Source organism: Pezoporus occidentalis, unplaced genomic scaffold (assembly GCF_034315485.1).
Source record: "Pezoporus occidentalis ecotype Australia unplaced genomic scaffold, CSIRO_AGI_Poc_V1 ctg176, whole genome shotgun sequence".
Taxonomy (NCBI): Eukaryota; Metazoa; Chordata; class Aves; order Psittaciformes; family Psittacidae; genus Pezoporus; species Pezoporus occidentalis.
In genome coordinates this window covers 73,548-94,046 of record NW_026913596.1, presented here as the reverse complement: position 1 = coordinate 94,046, position 20,499 = coordinate 73,548, and the positions used below count along the sequence as shown (strand labels likewise).

General features: G+C 46.7%; 2 protein-coding genes across 4 annotated transcripts; one reads left to right on the top strand and one right to left on the bottom strand.

Annotated features, from left to right (window-relative positions):
• Positions 1–764: 764 nt before the first annotated feature.
• On the bottom strand, positions 765–3,055 carry TNFRSF9 (TNF receptor superfamily member 9). The gene is made up of 7 exons (XM_062614509.1): positions 2,859–3,055; positions 2,666–2,782; positions 2,357–2,494; positions 1,850–1,916; positions 1,547–1,683; positions 1,191–1,325; positions 765–1,058 (listed from the first exon to the last, which is right to left on the bottom strand). Exons 1-7 carry the CDS (start codon positions 2,962–2,964, stop codon positions 931–933), a joined length of 828 nt encoding a protein of 275 aa, XP_062470493.1. The 5' UTR covers positions 2,965–3,055; the 3' UTR covers positions 765–930.
• On the top strand, positions 2,668–12,252 carry PARK7 (Parkinsonism associated deglycase). 3 transcript variants are annotated; one of them, XM_062614501.1, is made up of 7 exons: positions 2,668–2,778; positions 6,395–6,531; positions 7,570–7,671; positions 8,303–8,362; positions 9,183–9,252; positions 10,817–10,903; positions 11,800–12,252. In XM_062614501.1, exons 2-7 carry the CDS (start codon positions 6,442–6,444, stop codon positions 11,958–11,960), a joined length of 570 nt encoding a protein of 189 aa, XP_062470485.1. In that variant the 5' UTR covers positions 2,668–2,778; positions 6,395–6,441; the 3' UTR covers positions 11,961–12,252. The 3 variants fall into 3 exon arrangements, with proteins under 3 accessions (XP_062470485.1, XP_062470484.1, XP_062470486.1); XM_062614500.1 differs by lacking the exon at positions 2,668–2,778 and adding an exon at positions 3,187–3,211; XM_062614502.1 differs by lacking the exon at positions 2,668–2,778 and adding an exon at positions 3,906–3,930.
• Positions 12,253–20,499: the final 8,247 nt, after the last annotated feature.

Genomic DNA, 20,499 nt, shown 5'->3' with positions numbered 1-20,499 from the left:
CCATGACTCAAACACGCATTTCTTTTTTCTCTTAAAGACTAAAGTAACAGTAATTGAAATTGATCAAAGAGATAGTGTCTGAAGTTGTAACCCTGAGGTTGGAAAGGTTTTAAAAATAGTACCAGACATGTATCACATCTGCACAGTACAGAATGTTTGCGTCGCCTGAAAGATCAGAGCTGAATGATGTAGGGCTGAAGGTGGTGCAGTCTAGCTGCACAGTAACATCTAATGGTAAGACCAAGTCAACCACAGCTTTTCTCAGTGTTTCCACTGCCTCTCTGAAGCCTGTCAGTGTAATACAACAGGAGATGAGAGCTATTATGGAACACTTCACAGCTCTAAATCTTTATGGCTTCCTCTCTCCTACATATAAGGTGTGCAGTGGTCAGGCCAGGTATCTGCTTTTAAGGCTGATGGAATCTGAAATGAGGTCTGTGTATTTGCACATGGAACCCAAGGCTGTTGGGTTTGAGCCAAACTTTAAGAGGAGCTCAAGCCCCAAGACGATGGCTGGAAATGTTAGTAGAGACCACAAGTGTTGCATACAGCTCTGCTATGTGCTACAGGTCTTTTCAGTGTCAAATGCTGCATGTAAATTATGGTTCAGGCACCATTTATAAGAGGGACCACAAAGCCATTGCACCTTTCTGTTACTTTTCTGCATACAAACTTTTTCTACATGTAAATCAAGTACCGCTTCTTAGAAACACAATTCCTAGTTCTAAAATAAAGTCAGCAAACTGGAGCTTTTTTTTTAAAAAAAAAAGTATTTTTTATTTATTTTTTGAGATGGAAAAGATCCAATTTTCCCTCAGTGGCTGCTATTTAACCCTTGGAAATTGACAAGTTCTGATACCCTCTATTTATATAAACAGGTCCCTGTCCCAAAAGGAAATTCCAGTGTGGATGACCTGGACAGTCCAGTTCCTAGTTCACCAAAAGATCTCTGAATTCTGTGGATTTGCCACAATCCTTATATTCACCTTGTTCTTCCTCAGGGAAGCGGCAGCTGCAGGCATCATCTTCCTGAATTGACTGTTCAGATGTTGTATTCACTAAAGAAAAAGAGCAAGTGTTTCTGACTTACAAGGCGAAAAAAACCACAACTATTTTCAGCTGTCTTTGAAAGCATTTAAAAACCTGGATTTCTGATTTCAACAGTAAAAACAGAAGAGCATTTCTCTTACTTTTCTTGAAGACAGCATGTAGTTTCTTTTTCTGCCAGATACTGAAGCATATGCATGAAGGCAGCAGAAACACTATGCACAGCAGCCCAGCTACAGCAAGAGAAATTCTGACAATGTCCATCTGGAGGTCCTTCCCTAGGAAGCAAACAGGATTCTCTAAGAAGTGTTACAGAGCAGAATTCTACTGCCCTTGAATCAGCTGACAACTTTGTCTCCAACTCTGCTTCTAGATAAGTCAGCAACACTGGCAATGAACAGAGGACAGACTCTTGCTTTAAATGAGGTGAGGGCTATAGAATGTTTCAAAGTAAGTCATACTTCTTTAGCTCTATCAGCAATATTATACAATGACTCACCTGGCACAGTGATAGAAAATGGAATTGCAGGAGCTGTGGTAGACAGAGTAGTGACTAAAGTGGGATTATCTGAAGCGTGTTTGCAAATGACATCTTTTGCTGCAGTTCCAGGCTCCAGGACTTGGTTTGCAGAGCACCTAAAAGACATTTAAAGCAAAACAGGAGGAGAGGGGGAAAAAACAACCAAAAACCAAAACAACAACAACAAAAAACCCCGAAGCAAACAAACCCACAAACCAAAACCGTGGCAAAAAGTCCACTCCAAATGTAATAGCTGTAGCAGTTATTTTTTACGTGACTTACTTGGTCCAGTTTTTACAGGAGCCATCAGGCTGATCATTAAAAGTTCCATAGCGGCAAGCTCGGCAACCTTCAACAGACAAGGATGTGTAAACTTGTACAAGGTGAGCATTTAAATCAACATGTGGAACATTTTTGCCTGCTTATACAGTAATTATACAAATGTGGATCATAATTACTATTCCATAAGCTGCTCTAAGTATGCGAGGCAAGTGTGAGCTATGGTCCAGTACAGCACTCAAGTGCAGGGCCAGTTTATTGGCACGGGATGTCACAATCATGTCTGTCTTAGAGTTTCCAGGTGTTTCCCACATGGTGCTGACAAAAGAGCCTTCATGTGACGGGAACTCATTAGTGTACGATTTGAGCTACAATTTCATGGGTTTGTCTGCTTCTGTGCGAACTGTTCATAGCAGTGGCAGCTTTTACCTAGTGAGGTCCTTACTCTAATTGTTCCCATGCAGTGCAAGAGGCAGCGGTGCGTCTGGTGGTGGGGAAAGGCAACCTTACCACTCCTGGTGCTCTCCTGGCCCACGCCGCAGCTCCGGTCGCAGCGGGAGCAGCCGTCGCCACTGCAGCGGTATCCCTCCGTGCACGTGCAGACAGCATCGCTTTTTGAGGTACATTCTTCTAAGTACCTGAATATTCCTGAACGGCAGAAGCAAGGTTTAGGTTACCTGCGCCGATGTGGGGCAGCAAAGGCTCGGGAGCTTTGCTCTTACAACAATTTGGCTGCTGGCTTCATCGAGCAGCCCCGCGTTGTTTCGGCAGTGCCACTGTCACTCGCAGGGCCGCGCCATCTGTTACCCCGCCCGGTACCTTCGCACTTCCGACACAAGGTGCAAACGTCGAGTCCCGCCTCGCTGGAGAACGTGTCGGGAGGGCAGGGCCGGCACCGCCCGGCCCGCCAGCAGTCCGCGCTCGCCACGAAGGTACCTGCGGGCCGAGACACGGAGTGGCTGCCGCGGGGCCGCGCCCGGCCAACCCCTGCCCAGCCGGGCCCGGGCCTCACCCGCTGGGCAGTCAGCGCCGCACGGCACCGCGGCCGCGGGATGCGGGCTCAGCGCCAGCGCCAGCACCGCTGCCGGCAGCAGCGCGAGTTGCGCCCGCGCTGCCATGGGGTCAGTGCGCGGCGGCGCGGCCCGAGGCACTGCGAGCGGGGCCGTCGGTGCCGGCCCTTAGGGGGCCGCCCCCAGAGGGCACGGCGGCTGCGTCACTCGGGGGCGGTGGGGAAACCCCGGCCTGGCGGGGGGCGGTTTCGGTTCCGTCCCCCACCACAGCGCGACCCCCGGCTCTTCCGGGCAGCGCCCGCAGCCCTCTCAGCGCTGCCGGGCAGCGCTCGCCGGTCCCCAGCGGGGCTTCCCGGTGAGTCCTGCACGGAATCCCCGCCGTGGCTCGCCAGCCCGGGTCGGCCAGGCCGTGCCCCAAAAGGCGAGGGTCAGAGCGCGGGTGGCTGCGGCACCTCTGCCGTGCTCGGGTACCGCCCCCCCCGGGACCGAGCGGGACCCGAGCGCGACCCGAGCGCTGCGGCCCGGGGAAGGGGGGGGGCGCTGCTCCGCGCCCGGTGACTGAGGCGGGCGAGGGGCCGCCTGCTGCGCACGGCCCGCTAGCGGGGGCGATGTCACCCTCCCGCTCCCGGCGGTGCCCGCCCGCTGAGCCCCGGTCGCGTGGCCGTGGGCGGTGCTGGCCGCTGTGGGCCGGAGCGGGAGGCGGGAAGAGGCGCTCCGGGGCGGGTTGTAGCGGGCCGGCGGCAGCACCGGAGCTGCGGCACAGGGCAGGCGGCGGGCCCGGGCCCGGGTCCGGTAACGCCCGGGGTGGGCAGTGCGCGTAAACCTCCCCTCGCAGGGAGCAGGAGCTCAGGGAAGCCCCCGGAGAGGTCCTGCCCCGTGACACACGGGGCCGCTGCGGCTCTGAGGGGCGCAGTCAAGCAGCTGGGTCTGTTGCACAACACTGAGACTTCCCAAAGCCGGGGGAAACCGCCCCGGAGCCACGGTCCCGGGGATGGGTGCCGCTGAGGCAGAGCTTGGCTCGGCACTGGGGGTGCGAGGGCCGCTGAGGAACAGCAGCGGCAGCTCCTTTCGAAGGTACGTATCCGCCCTTGCTGTGGGAGGGTGACACGGTCATGGCGGAGGGCACCGGAGCGCGCTCTTAAGCGGCTCCAAGTGAATGAGATCAACCCAGAGCGCTGCGGGAACGGAGAGGGAGGACAGGCGAGTGCCGGGGAGCCCGGCAGCTAACGGGGTTAAGCGGGGAGGAGGGGGCGGGCCGCGGCGGTGAGAGGGAGGGCGGGACCGGGGCGGGGGCTCCTGCAGTCTCCCTCCCCACGGCTGAGGTGAGTCGCGGCCGCCGCTCCGGCTGCGTGCTCGGGCCGCGGTGCGCCATGGGCTCGGCGGCTCTGCCCGGAGGAGGTCCCCGGAGGGCCGTGGCCGTGGCGCGGGGGGTGCGTGGGGCCTCGAGGCCTGCCCGAGCGGGCGCTGCGGCGGGCCGGGCGGGGGAAGGCCGCTTGCTTGACTTTAAGGGCCCAGGCCTCCCGGCGTCTGTGCGCCGTGCGGTTGCAGGCCCTGCAGCCTCGCCCCGTGCCCCTGCTCGTGGTCTTATGAAATCCCCGCTACGTCGCATGGCGCCGTGTGCTAAAATAAACACGAAGGTGCAGGGCCGTGGGGATTAGCTGAGCTGGGCAGCGTTAAAGCCTCCCTTTCGGCGGCAGGCTGCAGGGTGTGATGGCTTTAAAGCCGCCTTCATGGGGTTTCGGATTTAACTGCCAGAAGGCACCGTCTCGAGAAATGTGCGTGTAACTCCAAAGGGGGGAGTATGCGTAGCTTGAAGGCTTGAGGTAGCCTGAGCATGTGCTGGCACTGAGAAGCAAACGAACGCTTTGTATGTTGGGTGGATAGTTGGTTAAAACGGGGTGGCTGCTATGGCAATATAACTTGGTTCTGCCTTCTCTGGAAACATTCTTGCCCTGGTAGCGTAGACAGCGTGGCAGCTATGTACATACGCACCCATGTAAAGAGCAGTACTAACGCTCAAGAATTTGCCAGTATATTACAGTAAATGTCTAGGGGCAGTAGGGAGACACTGCATTTTGCTGGATTAGGGGAAAGAGAAAAGTTTTCGGGGTCAAGTGCCTATTTGCATCTAAAGAACTGATGAGAGAGGGATACAAACTATGATCTACAGTATTTTGCTGTGATAAAAAGCAAACGCAGTATTTCCACATTATGGCTATTGATGTCTGTTGGTAGGTAGTTAAATTCATACATACTTATGCATGAATTCAGATGTGTTCGTACAAATTCATGAAAATGAATTTTGTAAATCAACATACACCTTAAAGATGAATTGCTAAAAAGCTCCATGTTATCCTGAAGTTATTGTTAATACTTATGACTTCATTGTACTTGTTTGGTTGGCCTTGTGTTGACAGTACGTAAAGCTACCCTAAAAGCAGGGTTTGTCATACTGAATTAGTCTGCTTGGGCTGGTTCTGCATGCTGTAGGGTGTTCTGCTGTATATTTGTCCTTGCTCATGGCATGGGGGTTGGAACTAGATGATCTTAAGGTCCTTTCCAACCTCAGTTATTCTGTAATTCTGTGTTACTGCATTTTAGAAATAGTATCTTTCTGAATGAGGAAAACAGTAGGGAGTGAACCTGGAAATAGGCAAAGGTGAAGCAGGATAAGGAGATGGGTTCCTTTCAAGTAGGCAGCTAAATGTGGATCTCATTTTATGAAGAGTTCCCAGATGCCACTTGCATTTCTGGAAGGAAAGCCCCTGCATAGAGAAAAAAAGTCCTGTGTCATAGGGTGATGACATGTAAAATGCCTGCTTAAATCACAGATGCTTTCACAGTCTTCTCTCAGAAAGTATAAGTTTGTAAAGTTACTTTAACTTAACCTGCAAATGGAAATCTGGACATTGACCTCAACTTGAATTTAGGAGCTAAAAAAAAGTCTAGTTTGTTCCGTTTGCTAATTGCTGTGCTCTGCTCCCCCATCACACATGCACTCATGTTTCTCCCCCACAAAACCGTGACATACCCACAAAAATCTGTTACTGAGGTTTTGCAGGGTCAAGTCATTACAAGTCACAGGAAACTTTATTCATGCTGTGTGGAAACTAAATACCAGATATGAGGTCAAAGCTCATGCAAGCCCTTTCTGTAAATGCTGACCTGGGTAGGAGTCAGTAGTCTGGGTATGAGTGAGGGTGTGCAAACTGAAAACAGCTCTACCACCCACCTTGAGCCCTGCTCTCTGGCACACTCAGTCATGTAAAGTGTTGATTAGGCCATTGGTGCTGACGTGCTGTGCTTCCCACTGCAAAATGCTGTAATCCCTCAATACCATAATGCATTCTTTGTAAAAAAGATTCTTATTTCAGTGGGATTGCTATGTATATGAATTGAAGTTAGTGAACCATTGAGGTGGCTTAAATGAAAGATAATGCAAAAATGCAAAATACTCACTGTTAAATGTTTGGAAGGATTTGTAGTAGGGGATTTGCCTTCTTACCACAGTGCCTCTTTCTGTCTTCCTTCCCTTCAGCTCTTCCCTTCACAACCATCTCACCTAATAACAACTGCTCAAGATTAATGGCTTCAAAAAGAGCACTGGTGATCCTAGCAAAAGGGGCAGAGGAAATGGAAACTGTAATCCCCACTGATGTTATGAGAAGAGCTGGGGTGAGTATGCAGACAGTGAAAAGCTTTTTGTGAGTGCCCGGTCAAAGGAAAATCTTTGCCTCAAGTTGATGTTCACTGTGAGGAATTCAAGGTGTAGCCTGTTGTATAAAGTGAAAATGTGTCTTCCCACTGTTAGCTTATATGTGTGCCCTGGCCCACATAAGCATGCATGACAAGTGGCATTTGTGCAAAAGATGGCCTTTTAAAATACAAACCTCATGTAGAGTAGAACAGATGTCTCAAGTAAATCTTACTCTGTCAGAAAACATGGCTACTGCCATGCACAGTGGCTGGACGTGCTTTTCTTTTGTAGGGGTCTGAACAACTCTACATTACAGCTCATGATATGACATAGCTTTTCTTGAGCTATGTTTAAAATCCTGGTATTAACTGGAGTTCTGTCTGGAGGCATTCCTCATGTTCTTTGTTGCTATTGCAGCTGTAGAGGTGTCATCTGATTAGGTATGAAAATAAGATTAAACGTAAACACGCCGATTTCACATGTATAGAAATGGCTAAAATAAAAATTACCTGCTCCCACCACACTTGTCATTCCATTAATATACTCCCCATTTTGGCTGCCATAAGAAGAACAAGCTTGCCTGCTTGTTTAGTGAATGTGAGCTGTGTGATATTATAACCAGGGATCTAAAAGTCAAGGGAGAAAACTGAAGATGCCATAAGTGTGTTTGAGAATGGCTTGAGCCTGCAAAGAGACTTTCAATTCATTATCTGGTCTACTTAGTCCAGCTCTCCTGGGTTGTTTTGTTTTGTTTTATTTAAATCCTGTGGGATCAGATATTCTCTGAATATCCTGTTAGAAAAGTTGAATTATTAGAGGTATTTGTTAATGTTTAGGTGAAATCACTACTTACCTTGTACATTTGGATTTAATCATGGTTTGGGGAGGGTTAAGTGTTCCCTGTTCTTGACCGTTTTCTGTAATGCTTTGCTTATTCTGTGTTCTACTTAAAAACTAACAGATAAGTACAATTCCTGAGTTCTTGAGTTGTAATGATACAAATATTCTTCTGTTAGATCAAGGTGACTGTTGCAGGCCTCACGGGAAAAGAACCAGTACAGTGCAGTCGAGATGTCTTCATTTGTCCTGATGCCAGCCTTGAAGATGCCAGAAAAGAGGTTGGTCATCCTGATCTGATATAATGGCCAACATTTCTCACAGTTTCAGAGGCATTCAGAAAGCTTATGCATTACCTTCAGAAATATGGTGCATGCTATGGTAGCTCTGTGCAGTAGTGAATCACAGAGTTGTACATCCCACAGTGCTACCCTTCAGTGATGTCCTGTTTCATAGCATGTTAGGATCAGACAGATTTCATTCTGCACAAGTGTTTGGTTTTGCAAAGCATCAAGCATAGAACTTTATTTTGCATGTTAGTCAGCCCAGCAAGAACAGCTGAAAAGTTCAGATGGAAAGCTAAAGGATGCTGTCATTAGACCTGTGCAGTAAGATTATAGCAAAACCACTTGTCCTTACAATGCAAGAGCTGCCATTTGCTTGCTGAAGCAAATTCACTTGGCTTAAAAGGTAGTCCTCTGACAGACTTTGTCAATAATACGCTCTTCCTAGAACGGGAAATGGTATTTTCTTCCATGACTGGGACTGGTTCTCTGGTTGTAAAGTGTTCTTCAGTGGAAGAAAGGTAGACCCTTTTGCTTCTCACTCCACTCAGCTGTAGTGGCCTTAAACCAGTGTAATCTATGTACCAGCCTCTCTTCAACAGGATAATTTTATCTTACTTTTTTTTAGGGACCTTATGATGTCGTGGTCCTGCCTGGGGGTAACCTTGGAGCTCAAAACTTGTCAGAGGTAAAGTTCTGGTATCTTAAAGATTTATGGGCATCCTCGTGAGTAGTGGGTGGTCTACAGTTGCTTAGTTATTCTGCAGATTCAGTTCATCTTCTCAATGAATCAGGAAACTAATCGTCTTAAGCCTTTCTTGTTGACATACAGGTGGGAGAACTGGGTAAATTCTTGAATACCTAGTTAAGCAGCATAAAAATGGAAGGGTGCTCTGTATTGTGGGAAAACATCTCTGTTCATAATCATACAGAGATGAAACAGTTGCAAATGAAGATGTAATTCCATGAAATATAAACCAGGCTGAACCCACAGGACTCTGCTCAAGAATTCTGTCTCTGGTGCCAAATTGTTGTAGTGGTAGTATAAATACTTTGTGGAAGGCAGGCGGACAAACGAGTTGATCTATCAGATAGGATTTAGATGGTATCACACAGTTTGTAAGCCCTGGAATATGAGTCAAGTATCCCATATAAATCTTCTTAAGGACTGTAGAGACTGCAGGTATCTCATGAATCTTTCTTATTTGCCTTGCAAAGATTTTAAGCAGCGACTTTTTATATGGATTAAACTAGCTTTGTCATGGGCCAAGTACTTCCTTGCAGTGCCTTCTGGTTTCCTTGCTCATGCCTTGTGGGACAAGTATTTACTGGTTTCAGTTTTTCTCCTTCTTAGTGTTTTCATTGGCCTCTGTTGTGAGGCAGGATGGGGAGCTGTCAGCTGGTTTTCTTTGTAAAACTTGTTTAGGAATTTGCAGTGGAAAAAAAATCAGCCATGCTTCAAATAATCAACCCCAAACAATGACTTGTGAAATGATCTCTTCATACAGTCTCCTGCTGTGAAGGAAATTTTGAAGGACCAGGAAAGCAGAAAAGGCCTGATTGCTGCTATCTGTGCAGGTGGGTTAACAGGGTGTGTTGATTTGTAAAGCATTTGGATATTTCGAAGGGGCATGCTGACGGTTTCCTGTCTTAGAAATCTGTATTCCTGGAATTGAGTAGCAGGGACTTGTAATGTACATGCACCCGTCAGCATCTAAATGTAATAGAAGAATCTCTGAATTCCTGTGAACACTTAACCTGCAAGTTCTGCTTGGCATCTAGTTCTTTCCAAGCAGTTGTATTTAAAATAAAAAGTAAAAGGTGACATGCTAAGATTTTGTACTAAATACGTGCTTATTCTGGTGATCTTTCTTTGAGGACACAGTACTGGCAGGACATCATTGCTATAAATTTATCTCGCATCTCCTCTCCTGCCCTTTAACTTCAGAAGGAGGGCTGTACGTGTAGAATTACAGGCTCATCCTTCCTCATCTGTGTGGTAGTAAAAGATGGAATTACCCTGAGGAGCGGGTTGTCTGCTTACATACTCTGCACAGCTGGGTATCCAGTCCATTCCTTTGTAAGATTTGTATGGAACAAAGCAAGGTGAACAATTGCTGGTGCTCCCAGCTGACCTAAGGGGCTGGGTTAGGTACCTGTAGCTGAGAACAAGGAAAACGGCAATGAGTGTGTAAAAGGCAGTCTAACAGAGTGTGTTTGTGGAGTGTTTCCTGGGTACATTGCTGGGTTTTTTTTTGCTTTCTTCAGTTAGATGAAATGCACAGAGAGATGTGAACACTCTTGACCTTGGCTGTGTCAGTCTTCTGCTTCTCCATCTCTCTCTCTTGCAGAACAATCTCAAATTCATGGTTGCCCAATAAAGGCCTTTTCTTGTAATCACCACAGTTTGTTTAGGTATGATTCTTAGACGTGATTCCAGCATAACACAAAGAAGGTTATTTCCCAGACTGTATCTGAAGCAAATCGAATGTACAGAAATGAATTTCACTTTAGGCAAATCCTCCCTTCAGGTTTTTTTTTTGAATTTCCGTAAGGATTTTTTGATCAGATGACCTAAGACTTCTTGACCTAAAGTCCTTCCTCAATTCAGGCCAAGAAGGAAGTATGAAAAGAAAAGGGAAAGACTGCTAAAATCAAAAACTTAGCAGTTAGTCCATCATCTGTCCAAAAAACTGCTTGGCACACAACTGCAATATGTAAAGGCTTGCTCAAATGAGATTTTATCTGTTAAGTCTCTGAATTCAAGGCTTAACAAGGTCATAAAAGGACCTTGTTAATGTCTTCTAGTTTCAAGCAGTGTTAAATAAAATGTATTATCTGGATGTGAGGTGACCAGTGTTCTTCAAAGGCAGCTGGGTGCACTGGGTGCTCCCTAAGCCTTCTCTTTTCTTTGTGTGTTTCTCTGCATAGGGCATTTTGTGTGATAGAACAGGAAGGATTATCCAGCTGTGTTCTCTTTGAGGCCTTTTGCTTCAGAGATATGGCTGGCATCAGTTTTATGAGAAGTAGTCTGTCCACAGTGAGCTTTGGCCGCTTGAGGGCTTAGTGCCTGAACATGTGTTCTTAAAAGTGTTTGTAGCAGGAAGCAGTTCCTGACTGGTGCAGCTTTGTGTCCTTACAGGTCCTACTGCCCTTCTGGCACATGGCATAGGGTTTGGGAGTAAAGTCACAACACATCCTTTGGCCAAAGATAAGATGATGAACGGAGGTACGTACTGACTTTTCTAAGTTTCTCTCTAAACCCTTCTCAGATTTAATTTATTTTTTAGCTGAACCCTTGGTTTAAAGAAAGGAAAATAGCTTTTGTATCGTATTTTGTATCTCTGAATTGGCATAGTGCTTTCCTGAATATAATCACAATTCAACTGAATATGGTAAGACTGTATTTCCAAGTCTGTTTAACCTGAAAATAGAGGGCTCTATTGACATTTTCATCCTTGGGGAAAATACATTGCTGCTGTCATATTAGGAGCAGGTTTTTTTTCCCCATTATCCTCTTGAGTCTGAGCCATCTCTTGCCCTTTGGCTTCTTTGCCTCCGTGCTGCCAGCAGCAAACCCCAGTAGCATCTTCCTGCTCTCCCATGAATAGTGCTTTCGTGCTGGGAACAGCTCATGGGTCCACACTTCCTTTTCATAGCTGAAGGAAGAAGTGGTGAAGTACTGTTAAGAAGTCATTCTGTGAACATTAACAAGTCTGAAGGGGAGCAGGAGATGGCAGGGTTCCTCCGGTTCCCTCTGCATGCTTTTGGAAAAGAGAAGATTGTGAACAGCTACACAAAAGCGGCCTGACCTCCCAAAGTAACCCCACAGGAGCTGACAGGCACAGTGAGCACTTCTTCAGGAACTTGTAGAATCCAGAGGTACATCCCCATAGTGCTGTGTGCCTTTTTCCTCTGAGGACTGCAGGCAGTGAGGAGCTGCTTGGTTCCAGAGGGGCAAGGCAGGCTGGGTCCTTCTATGAAGCATGATGCCGTTGTCGCTGCATGCTGACTGCCATCAGGGCCTACAGGCAGCAAGTGGCAGTGTCCTGGCAGGCAGGTCTGAAGCATCTGTGGGCACGCTGCTGGAGACTGACCCTCTTTCTGTTGTGTGTCCTCCCCAAGCACACTACAACTACTCCGAGAGCCGTGTGGAGAAAGATGGGAACATCCTCACCAGCCGCGGTCCTGGTACCAGCTTTGAATTTGGGTTGGCCATTGTTGAAACACTGATGGGGAAAGAAGTGGCCGAACAGGTGAAGGCACCCCTAATACTGAAAGAGTGAAATCCTGGTGTGGGCCAGGGAGTAGAATTTCAGATAGAGAATCTCATCCTTTGTGGAATAATAGTAAGATGCACTGTTGTAAATACAGTCTAATTGAGGTGAAATTAGCAACCGTACTTCCCTAACCTGGGACACCTTAGCAAAGCAGTGGTCTTTATTCCTGGAAAAAGAACCTGTTAGCAAAAAGCTTCATCACAAAAAAGTAGTCAGCACCTAATAATCTTCATTAGCTCTTGGCATTTAAATCACATGGGAAAATGTTTGCAAAGTAAATAAAAATGAAGCAAACCTGCTTGTGTGTTTTTTTTTCTTTGCATGTTTCCTCCTAACCCACACCTGTGAAACCTTTTTTACCACTATGGCTACCAATGTACTATTCAAAACAACTTCTGTATAGAACCGTACACGGTCTTCCTCAAGTATGAGCCAAAATGAGAAGGTGGTCAAGCACTGGAACAAGCTCCCTAGGGAAGTGGTCATGGCCCCAAGCCTGTCTGTTCAAGAAGCATTTGGACAACACTCGTATATACATTGTTTAGCTTCTAGATTGTCCTGTGTGGGGTTAGGAGCTGGACCTGATGATCCTTGTGGAGTGTTCTTAACCTTGTCAAGCACACTGGAATTCCTACAGCTAGAAGGTTGTCCACGATACTGTTGGAATTTTCTCTGTGTCAAATGATTGCAGATCCACTGAGCTATTTAAGCAGCAAATAATCAGCATAAAGCAGCAAGTTTGGATTTAGTAGTACCACCAATAGCAGTGCTTGTTTCTGCTTACTATAAATTGGAACTTGCAACAAGCCTGGCTTAAGTGAACATGTGTCAGTTTAGAGGAATTGCTGGGCTCCGAACTCCTCTCTGGAGGAAGTAGTGGGCTGTATTCCCATGTGAATTAAGAATTCTGGGATCAATCTTTGGTTTTGCTCCCTTTCTTTTACCAAATAACTGTAGTTATCTGGCACTGTCATCTTACATGACTGGCACATCATGCTAACAAGGTGGCACCTCTCTGGACTACCCCAGCTCCTGGAGACATAGTTCAGCATGCATCTCAAATGCACAGTCAGTACTTCAGAAAATTACTTTATAGGTGCCTTTTATGATTGCTTATTTTAATGGGAACCAAGTTCATTCTCAATTACTGCATTTTAGTAATGAAATACATAGGTCCTTTTGCAAATTTAGAATGAGGTAATGTCTACGTTATTAGTCCCTACTGGAAGAACTGCTTTAGCTGTGTGCTCTGCCTCTAATTTGTTTAAGAAATCTTCCATATGTTTCTCTAGCTTTGAAAGATGCTCAAGATATGCAAAAACTTGTAATCTGTGTCAGATTGGACAGGTTTGTTCCTTAAATCTGCACATCTAACTGGTATTGCCGTGCAAATGTAAAGCAAATGATGGAAGGATTCTTTGTCCTAGAATCTGGAATAAGCACTTTGTTTGTAAGTGGGCATGATTCAGAGTACAGGAAAAGCTGGGCATTCCTGGGCTGTAGTACTGCTTTATAGCATTGTCAGGCTTTAGTTTAGGAGCCTATGGTGATTGGGTATTTTCTGCCAGAGAACTTTGCTTTAACTGAAGAGGGTGCATCCACTCTTCTGTAACTAGTATTTACCACCTTGTTCCCTGACGGAGGATTTGGAGGGTCCATTGTTCGAGAAGGTAGTCGGTTAGCATCATCTGTATGCCTTGTATCATCTCTCAAGAAGATTCTGGTTGTTGTGTAGGCTTCAATGCATAGTTGAGAGTGAGCGCTTTTACTGAATTGAGAAGTATTATAAGACTTAGGAACAGGTGGCATACATGTTAGTGCCAGCAGTGAATACTTTAAATGCTGAAAAATATTTTCCTTCAGAATTAAGGAGGTTACAGATGAAGCAGCAGCTCTGAATCAGGAGAAACAAAGAGCAGGTGGAGAGCGAGCAGTCTGGTTCTGCTGCAGTTCTTTGGCAAGTTTCTTTCCGCAAAGGAAAAGCAAAGTACACAGCACGGCACTGTGAGCAGGTGGAAATCCTAACCCAGGAATATGTCCCTCGGAGCAACAGAAAAAGGATACTCTTCTAGAGAGAGAAAAGCATTGCCTTTAAAATAGGTGGAGACAGAAACAACACGTAACAGATGCAAAACAGCCTGAACCGTAGTACTTACAGCCATAAAAGTACGCAATGGAATATGCTTCATGGAGTAATTACAAGCCCTGGACAGCTTGCTAGCCATTTTGAATATGCATCTTATTTGCTATGACCTAACTACAAGGCATGAAACCCACAGTGACTGTCAGAGCAAAGAACAGTTACTTAATCAGATCATTTTCAACAAGAAGATGCATTGTGATGCAGGATACAAACGATGCAAAAGGGTAAAAAATGATTTACCTTCCAGCAGCCTGGATAACATGTGACTTGTTTGCAAAGATAAGCATGTACCAGAAAAGTAGGAAGGTGCCAACTAGACAATCACAAGCATTGCATTCCTACCATAACATACGTTCACAGCCTGAAGAAAGGATGTATTGCTGTTCTAGAAGTATCCACCACTTCTCTGCATGCATAGATGCTCAGCAAAGCTCTGTATGCAGAGCAGGTCCAGCCACACAACCTGGAGATGAGGGGATAGAATCCAGTTCTCTTGAATCCCAAGTACTCTATGCAGTAGATCACTAGTTAAGGGAGTAGGCAGCACTATGGTTTGTCTTTTTCTGGCCACAGTTTGGGAAACGGGACTGACATACATTTTAAGCTCTAGAAGCAGGTTCAGACTTGTAAAACCCAGTACCCTATTTTTTAGGTAACTCAGTTTCTTTGTTGTCTGGGTGCACTGAGGGCTCCACTTACTGGCACAGCAGTTAGGTATTGCTCACAACTCTGTGTTGTGCTCAGTCTCTTTAGTGGCTCTAGAACCTTTGTGCTTTCAACAATAATCCCTTTGTACAACCTTAATTCCTCTGTATGTAGAGTTCATGGCCCTTTTAGTCCTGTAGATACTTAAGTACCTTTAGCAATTCAAGGCCATTGCACTAATGGTAAGGGGAGGAGGGAGTAAAGTTTGATGTAGAGCAGTGACCATCAGTCCTTCAAACAGCTTGGAAACAGTTTTTACAGGGTTGAACAGCAGCTGTGGGCCCTGAGAGCTCATCATGGTCCTGATGAACCTCTCCTGTGCCCTCTCAGCACCCTCACCTGTGGCCCAGGAGCTCTATGTAAGTTGAAGGTTTGGGCTAGCTCTGGTCTTTGATGAGTTGGAGTTGTTGAGGGGCTTCTGGTCTGGCTTTGGGCTTGCCCCTGCTCCAGAGCTGCCGGGTGGTCAGCCATGGGGCTGCTGGCTGAAGGTGTTTCTGCAGGACATGCTCAGCTCTCCTTGCTCAGGTATGGTGGGGCTGTGCCCCTCACTACTGTGGGTGGTGCCCTGTCTGGCATTGCTCTTGCTGTTGGCTCTGTTTTGCTGTTGCTCTCTGCTAGTCAGTATTGCTGTGTTTGCTGTTAGAGAATACAGGATTTGGGGCTGGGCAATACAACATCATTTCCTGGCAACAGTGATACTTTAGTTCTTACACACTCTATTCATGGATCTTGCTTCTAGAATTTAGGAATTTCTGAATTGCTGTCCTCATGAGAGGTGTATTTCTATGGAGGCTTTTGCAGCTGCAGTTCTTTAAACTAGGTGCTTGGTTTCTCTGTGCTGTCAAGTTCTGGTTAATTATTTTGGGAGGCAAGTCTCTATGTAGTTTCAAAACCACTAAGTTGCACGTGTTGCTCTGTAACTCTGGGAGCTGCCTGCTTTTGTACATTGAAACATTTTCAAGTTATAATGACTTCTCCTAAGAAAGCATTGCTTGCTTTGGCACACGCACAGCTCTAGCCTCAGGCTCCCACTTCTTCCTGTGTTATTTTGTATATGACGTGGAAAAAGTCCTCTCCTGCTGAAGTCCCCAGCAGGGCAAGATGGTGACTGGCAGGTCGGAGGCTGCCTTGAGTGGTGGCAAATCTGGCTGCTGATGGACACAGCCGTTTTTAAGAGGACCTTTCCTGTTGGGTTGTAGGGAAGTGCTGTCTCCAAGAGAACTGGCCACAGAGGATGCATTTATCTGTGTCAGCTTCTCTCGTTGCCACATCTGATGTGTGAATTGGTTGCTTTCCCACTGTGGTTTGTAAAAGCGTGCTTTCTGTTCCTTTCAGTCATGCAGAAGGGAAATGAGCGCTTCCACTAGGAAAGTCAAGGAATAATGCAGCTCCAGCATCCTGTATGGGCTTACGGAGACATGGGCTTTCCCATCAGCTCCCAAATAAACACCTGGAGCAAAAGGAAGCGGGTTGGTTTTGGGGTGCTCTCCTCCTCGGGGAGCTACGGGCCATTAACCCCGTTAACCGGGCCATTAACCCCCGTTAACCGGGCCATTAACCCCTTCACCGTGATTAAACGGAGGAGCCCAGCGCCGCTGCCGGGCCCCGGTGGCTGCTCCCGCGGTGCCTCCGGTTGGCGTGGGCCCAGCGCGCCCCCGTGCGGCGGCCGCCACACGCACACCCCCTGCCTGCCCTGGGTTCCGCGGGGGGAGCGGAGCTTTGCCCGGAGCCCCAACTGCTCAGCACTTGGCGGATCCTCACAGCGAGACCGTCCGCGCCCTGTCCGTGGTCTGTGTGTGCTGCGTGGGTCGCTCCCTTGTGCGCGACCTTGTGTAAAGCTCAGGTGTTAGGAACTGGACTGCTTGTAAACCGGCCGCCTTACTCGTTGCGCTGCTTCAGGGCGTGCAGTGCATCCTGGTTTACTGTGGAGACTGCTTTTGATTGTGTAGGTCTGATTAAGCTCAGATGACAGGAGGAGCGTGGCCTGGGAGAGGCAGTAAATGGCCTGTTCAGATACAGCAGCCGGAGAGGCTGGGCAGTCATGAGCCGAGTCCTGTGTGCCACGTTGTGTAACCTGAAGCTAAGACTGGACTGTGCCTGCTGTCCCTGGCTCAGGGGAGTGGTTGTCTGTGCCTCCAGTGGAAGGGTTGCTTCGGGATTGATGGGGTCCTTGGTTATTCCACAGAGCAATACTGCTGGGTGTGTGACTGATAAAACCTCTAGGCAAAAATAGCCTAACGTGGTCTCTCCACTCTTAAAAACATGTATGTTTAGACTTTTGGTCTTTACGAAACGCGAGCATTAAGCCACTTAAAGCTAGGAGCTAAACAGTTCATCCTTCCTTCAGGCTAGTCTTTCATCCTCAGCTCCATGTCAGCTCTCCATCAGCCTCTGTTGAAGGCAGGAGCTCACTGGCACTCGCCTCACTACCACCCATTTTTACAAGAGCATGTCTCAGGCAGGGCTGTCTGTTGCTGTGGCTTTTAAGGTAGTGACCACTTCAGTTCATTGGGCTTTTACAGCATGATGAGAAAATACACTGTGAAACGGCAGCCCTCCCTCCCAGCAGCAAAAGCAGTTCAGGCTATTTAAATCCCATGAGCAACAGAACGTGTCAGGGTGTGTGCTGTCATTTCACCTCCGCCCTGCGTTGTTAGAGGCCTCTGCATTGCCACGTGCCGTGCTGTGATGTAGATTCTGCATCACAAGAGCACAGTCCCAATTCAAATTGCTTAAGCTCTAAGTGCAGGGGCGTGCAACCAGGATGCAGGGAAACTTTTCTTGACTAACTTGTCAACGTGAGAGATGACAAATGAAGTCGCCAAGCGCAGCCTAATACGGATGGAGTCTCGCTTTTCCTCTGGACGTTGCTTAGCAGCCAGTAAGTGACAACGTAGGGATTGCAAGGCAATGAGTAACCCTGCAAAGGTTCACTGGCTGTTTGCTTATGTCTCTCTTGCACCTTGCCATGCAGCAGTTGGACTTGACGTGGCATGGGCTGATGTGGTCCTTAGTATGAACTTCCCTGAAATCGCTAAGCTCCCTAAGAGCCTTATGCCTAAAGACTGCAAAGTGTATGGGGCTGGTTGTGTGTTGCAGTTGCCTTTCAGAAGGGCACTTGCTAGTGCTGTCTGTGCCTTTGACATTGTGAGCATAATAAACACATTAACAAAGGTACAATGAATATTTTTGGGACAGAAACATACCTCTCTGTCACCTGGGTAGGTGGTGGGCAGATCATCCTTCTGAGCCAGGCTTCATGATCCTATGTTAGATGCAGGACTTGGTACATGGAAGGCCTCTTAGTATTTTATCACCATGGCTCAATGTGCAGTGGTGAGCATCCTCAAGCAGATTCAGGGTGGCAATGGTGGGGTAACCTAGCATGTTTTTTTCTCTGGTGTTTCATGGCAGTATATTTGCTCTCTTCTTTTCTTGTGGCTTCCACATGATAACAGCTTTTGGGCAACAGTTTTAATCTTCAGCAAGAAGCTGCAGGTTTTACACAGAGAAGCATCTCTTCCTCTGAATCACTTTGTAAGGAAATGAATAGCAGTGCTGGTTCCCATGTTTCAGTGGCATGCCACTTACAATTTGGAATACCTAACACCTTCTCCAAAATTAACCACAACTGGGATCAAGGTGCACACCAATATATACATAATATAGCACCAGTCTATGAGCAATCATGGGTGTGTCTTCCATATGTGATTCAGAAAAAATAATGAGCTGTGGGGATGAAAATAGGCATTTGGGTGGGGATTATGCAAGGCCTGAGTTACAATGCAGGATGGGTGGGGGTAACACCTCTTGCAGCTTACAAATGCTAATCACCAGCTCAGCAGCCAGAAATCTCTGCAGCGCCATGAACAAATATTAATAAGTATATTTAACAAATATTAATAAGTATAATTAAGCTTCATGTGCTGAATTCTCAGTGCCAAGGAGCTATGAGAAATTCTGCTGAATGTTTTCAATTTTAAATGGATAGAAGTGCTTTTGTAAGCAAGCTAGCAAGAAAATAAAAGATTAGGCTACTTTAAATTTACCCCAGGACGACTCCATACACACACACAAAGTCAATGAGTTTCTTAACTGCAGAGACCCTACTAGAGGTGAAATTATGCATCTTGCTACCCTTACTTACCTTAAGTTTCCTTCTTGATGGTAATCTAGAGACTCTGTATTTAACATGCAGCTTGTCATAGTATTTAAAGTGTTTATAAGGGCCACAGTCTGTAATCATGAGTTTGAAGGGTGGGAATTCCACCATGACTGATCTGGTCATCATCTTAACCCTGAGTTCCTGACAAGACTCAGTTTGAATTCCATCAGTAACTACTCCCTGCTGTAATAACTGCCCTTGCCAAATTGGTGGCTGTGTCCTGGACTAGATGGATGCTTTCCTTTAGCATGTCAAACCTACCACTTTAGAAGTGTTTAAAAACTGCTTAAAAAGAAACCCAAGGTTGGAGCAGGAGGAAACACAAGAGCAAGAGCTCTTCTGAAGTTTCAGTACAGGGGCAATTGCAGCTATTTCAGTCTGGGAGCAAATGGAAAACCACTGCCTCTTGGCACCCATGGCTGGGTGGTCACAACAGTGCTACTGAGGCAAGAAAGAGACTGCTGGGGGTGAGCAGAAACCCCCTCTTTCAGTAAGGAGGCTGAGGGAAGCTTTGCCTTTCTCTAGGTGTACGTCTCTCTTCCCTGCTGTAACTCAAAATCCCTTGACTCTTCAGGCCTCAGTGTATCAAGTTATAACAACTTTGAAGTGTGATTATTCCAGTCAAATGGATCTGGCAAGGGGCTTCCTCCTCAGAGGCACTGTCAGGCCTTGCCCAGGTGAGCCCAAGCTCTAAATATTCAAATGCGATCAGGCTGTTGCAAAAGCATGTTGTGTCCTGACAAGTCTTATCATGTGCCAGGGAAGGAGCAGAGAAATGTCTTCTGGCCAGAACTTGCAAAGCTTCCCCCACAGCTCTACAGCATTAATTACTCGCTTGGAAAATGGAATACACTCCTTGGATCATGCAAACTGTGTCCCCCAAAGCACAGGAATCTGGTGTCCAAGAAACACACAAGTGAGGCTTTGACCTGCCTTTGTCAGTGACCCCATTACCATCACCCAGAGACAGCCACGGAACTGTGGAGCGAGTCCTCAGTGAAATGTTATTACTTTGATTTTTTAAAGGGTAAACGGGGAAGCTACTGAAATACTCAAGACTTGCCTATAAATTACTTTCCTCATAGTGAAGAGGCATGTGAGCTCTCTAACCTGCTTGAATGTCTTGCTCATAGCCAAGCAGTTGCTATTTTCAATTCAGGTTCAATCTGCTTTACTTCAGTTACAGTCGTACTAAACTTAGATTCATAATTCAACTTCTGGAATGAGCTGTGACTGTGCTGTTCTTCAGCTGACACACAGTGGGAAAGAGCTTCACTACAGACTAATTCTATTTTATTTAAATGCTCAGGACTGAGTAGACAATACCAGAGCTTTCAGGAAAGGAGAATGTAGCTTTTGCTTCTGACAAAAAACTATAATGGGGATTAGGTTAAAAGTCTTCTGGAATTTGGAATTTTAGGAGAGGTTATGCCAGACCATTCAAAAGCACAAGCTGCACCAGGTTTTTAAGCTTTTCGGCACTATAAATCTGAAGTTTGTACTCAGAAGTAGCTCTTATTCTGAGGAAGTAG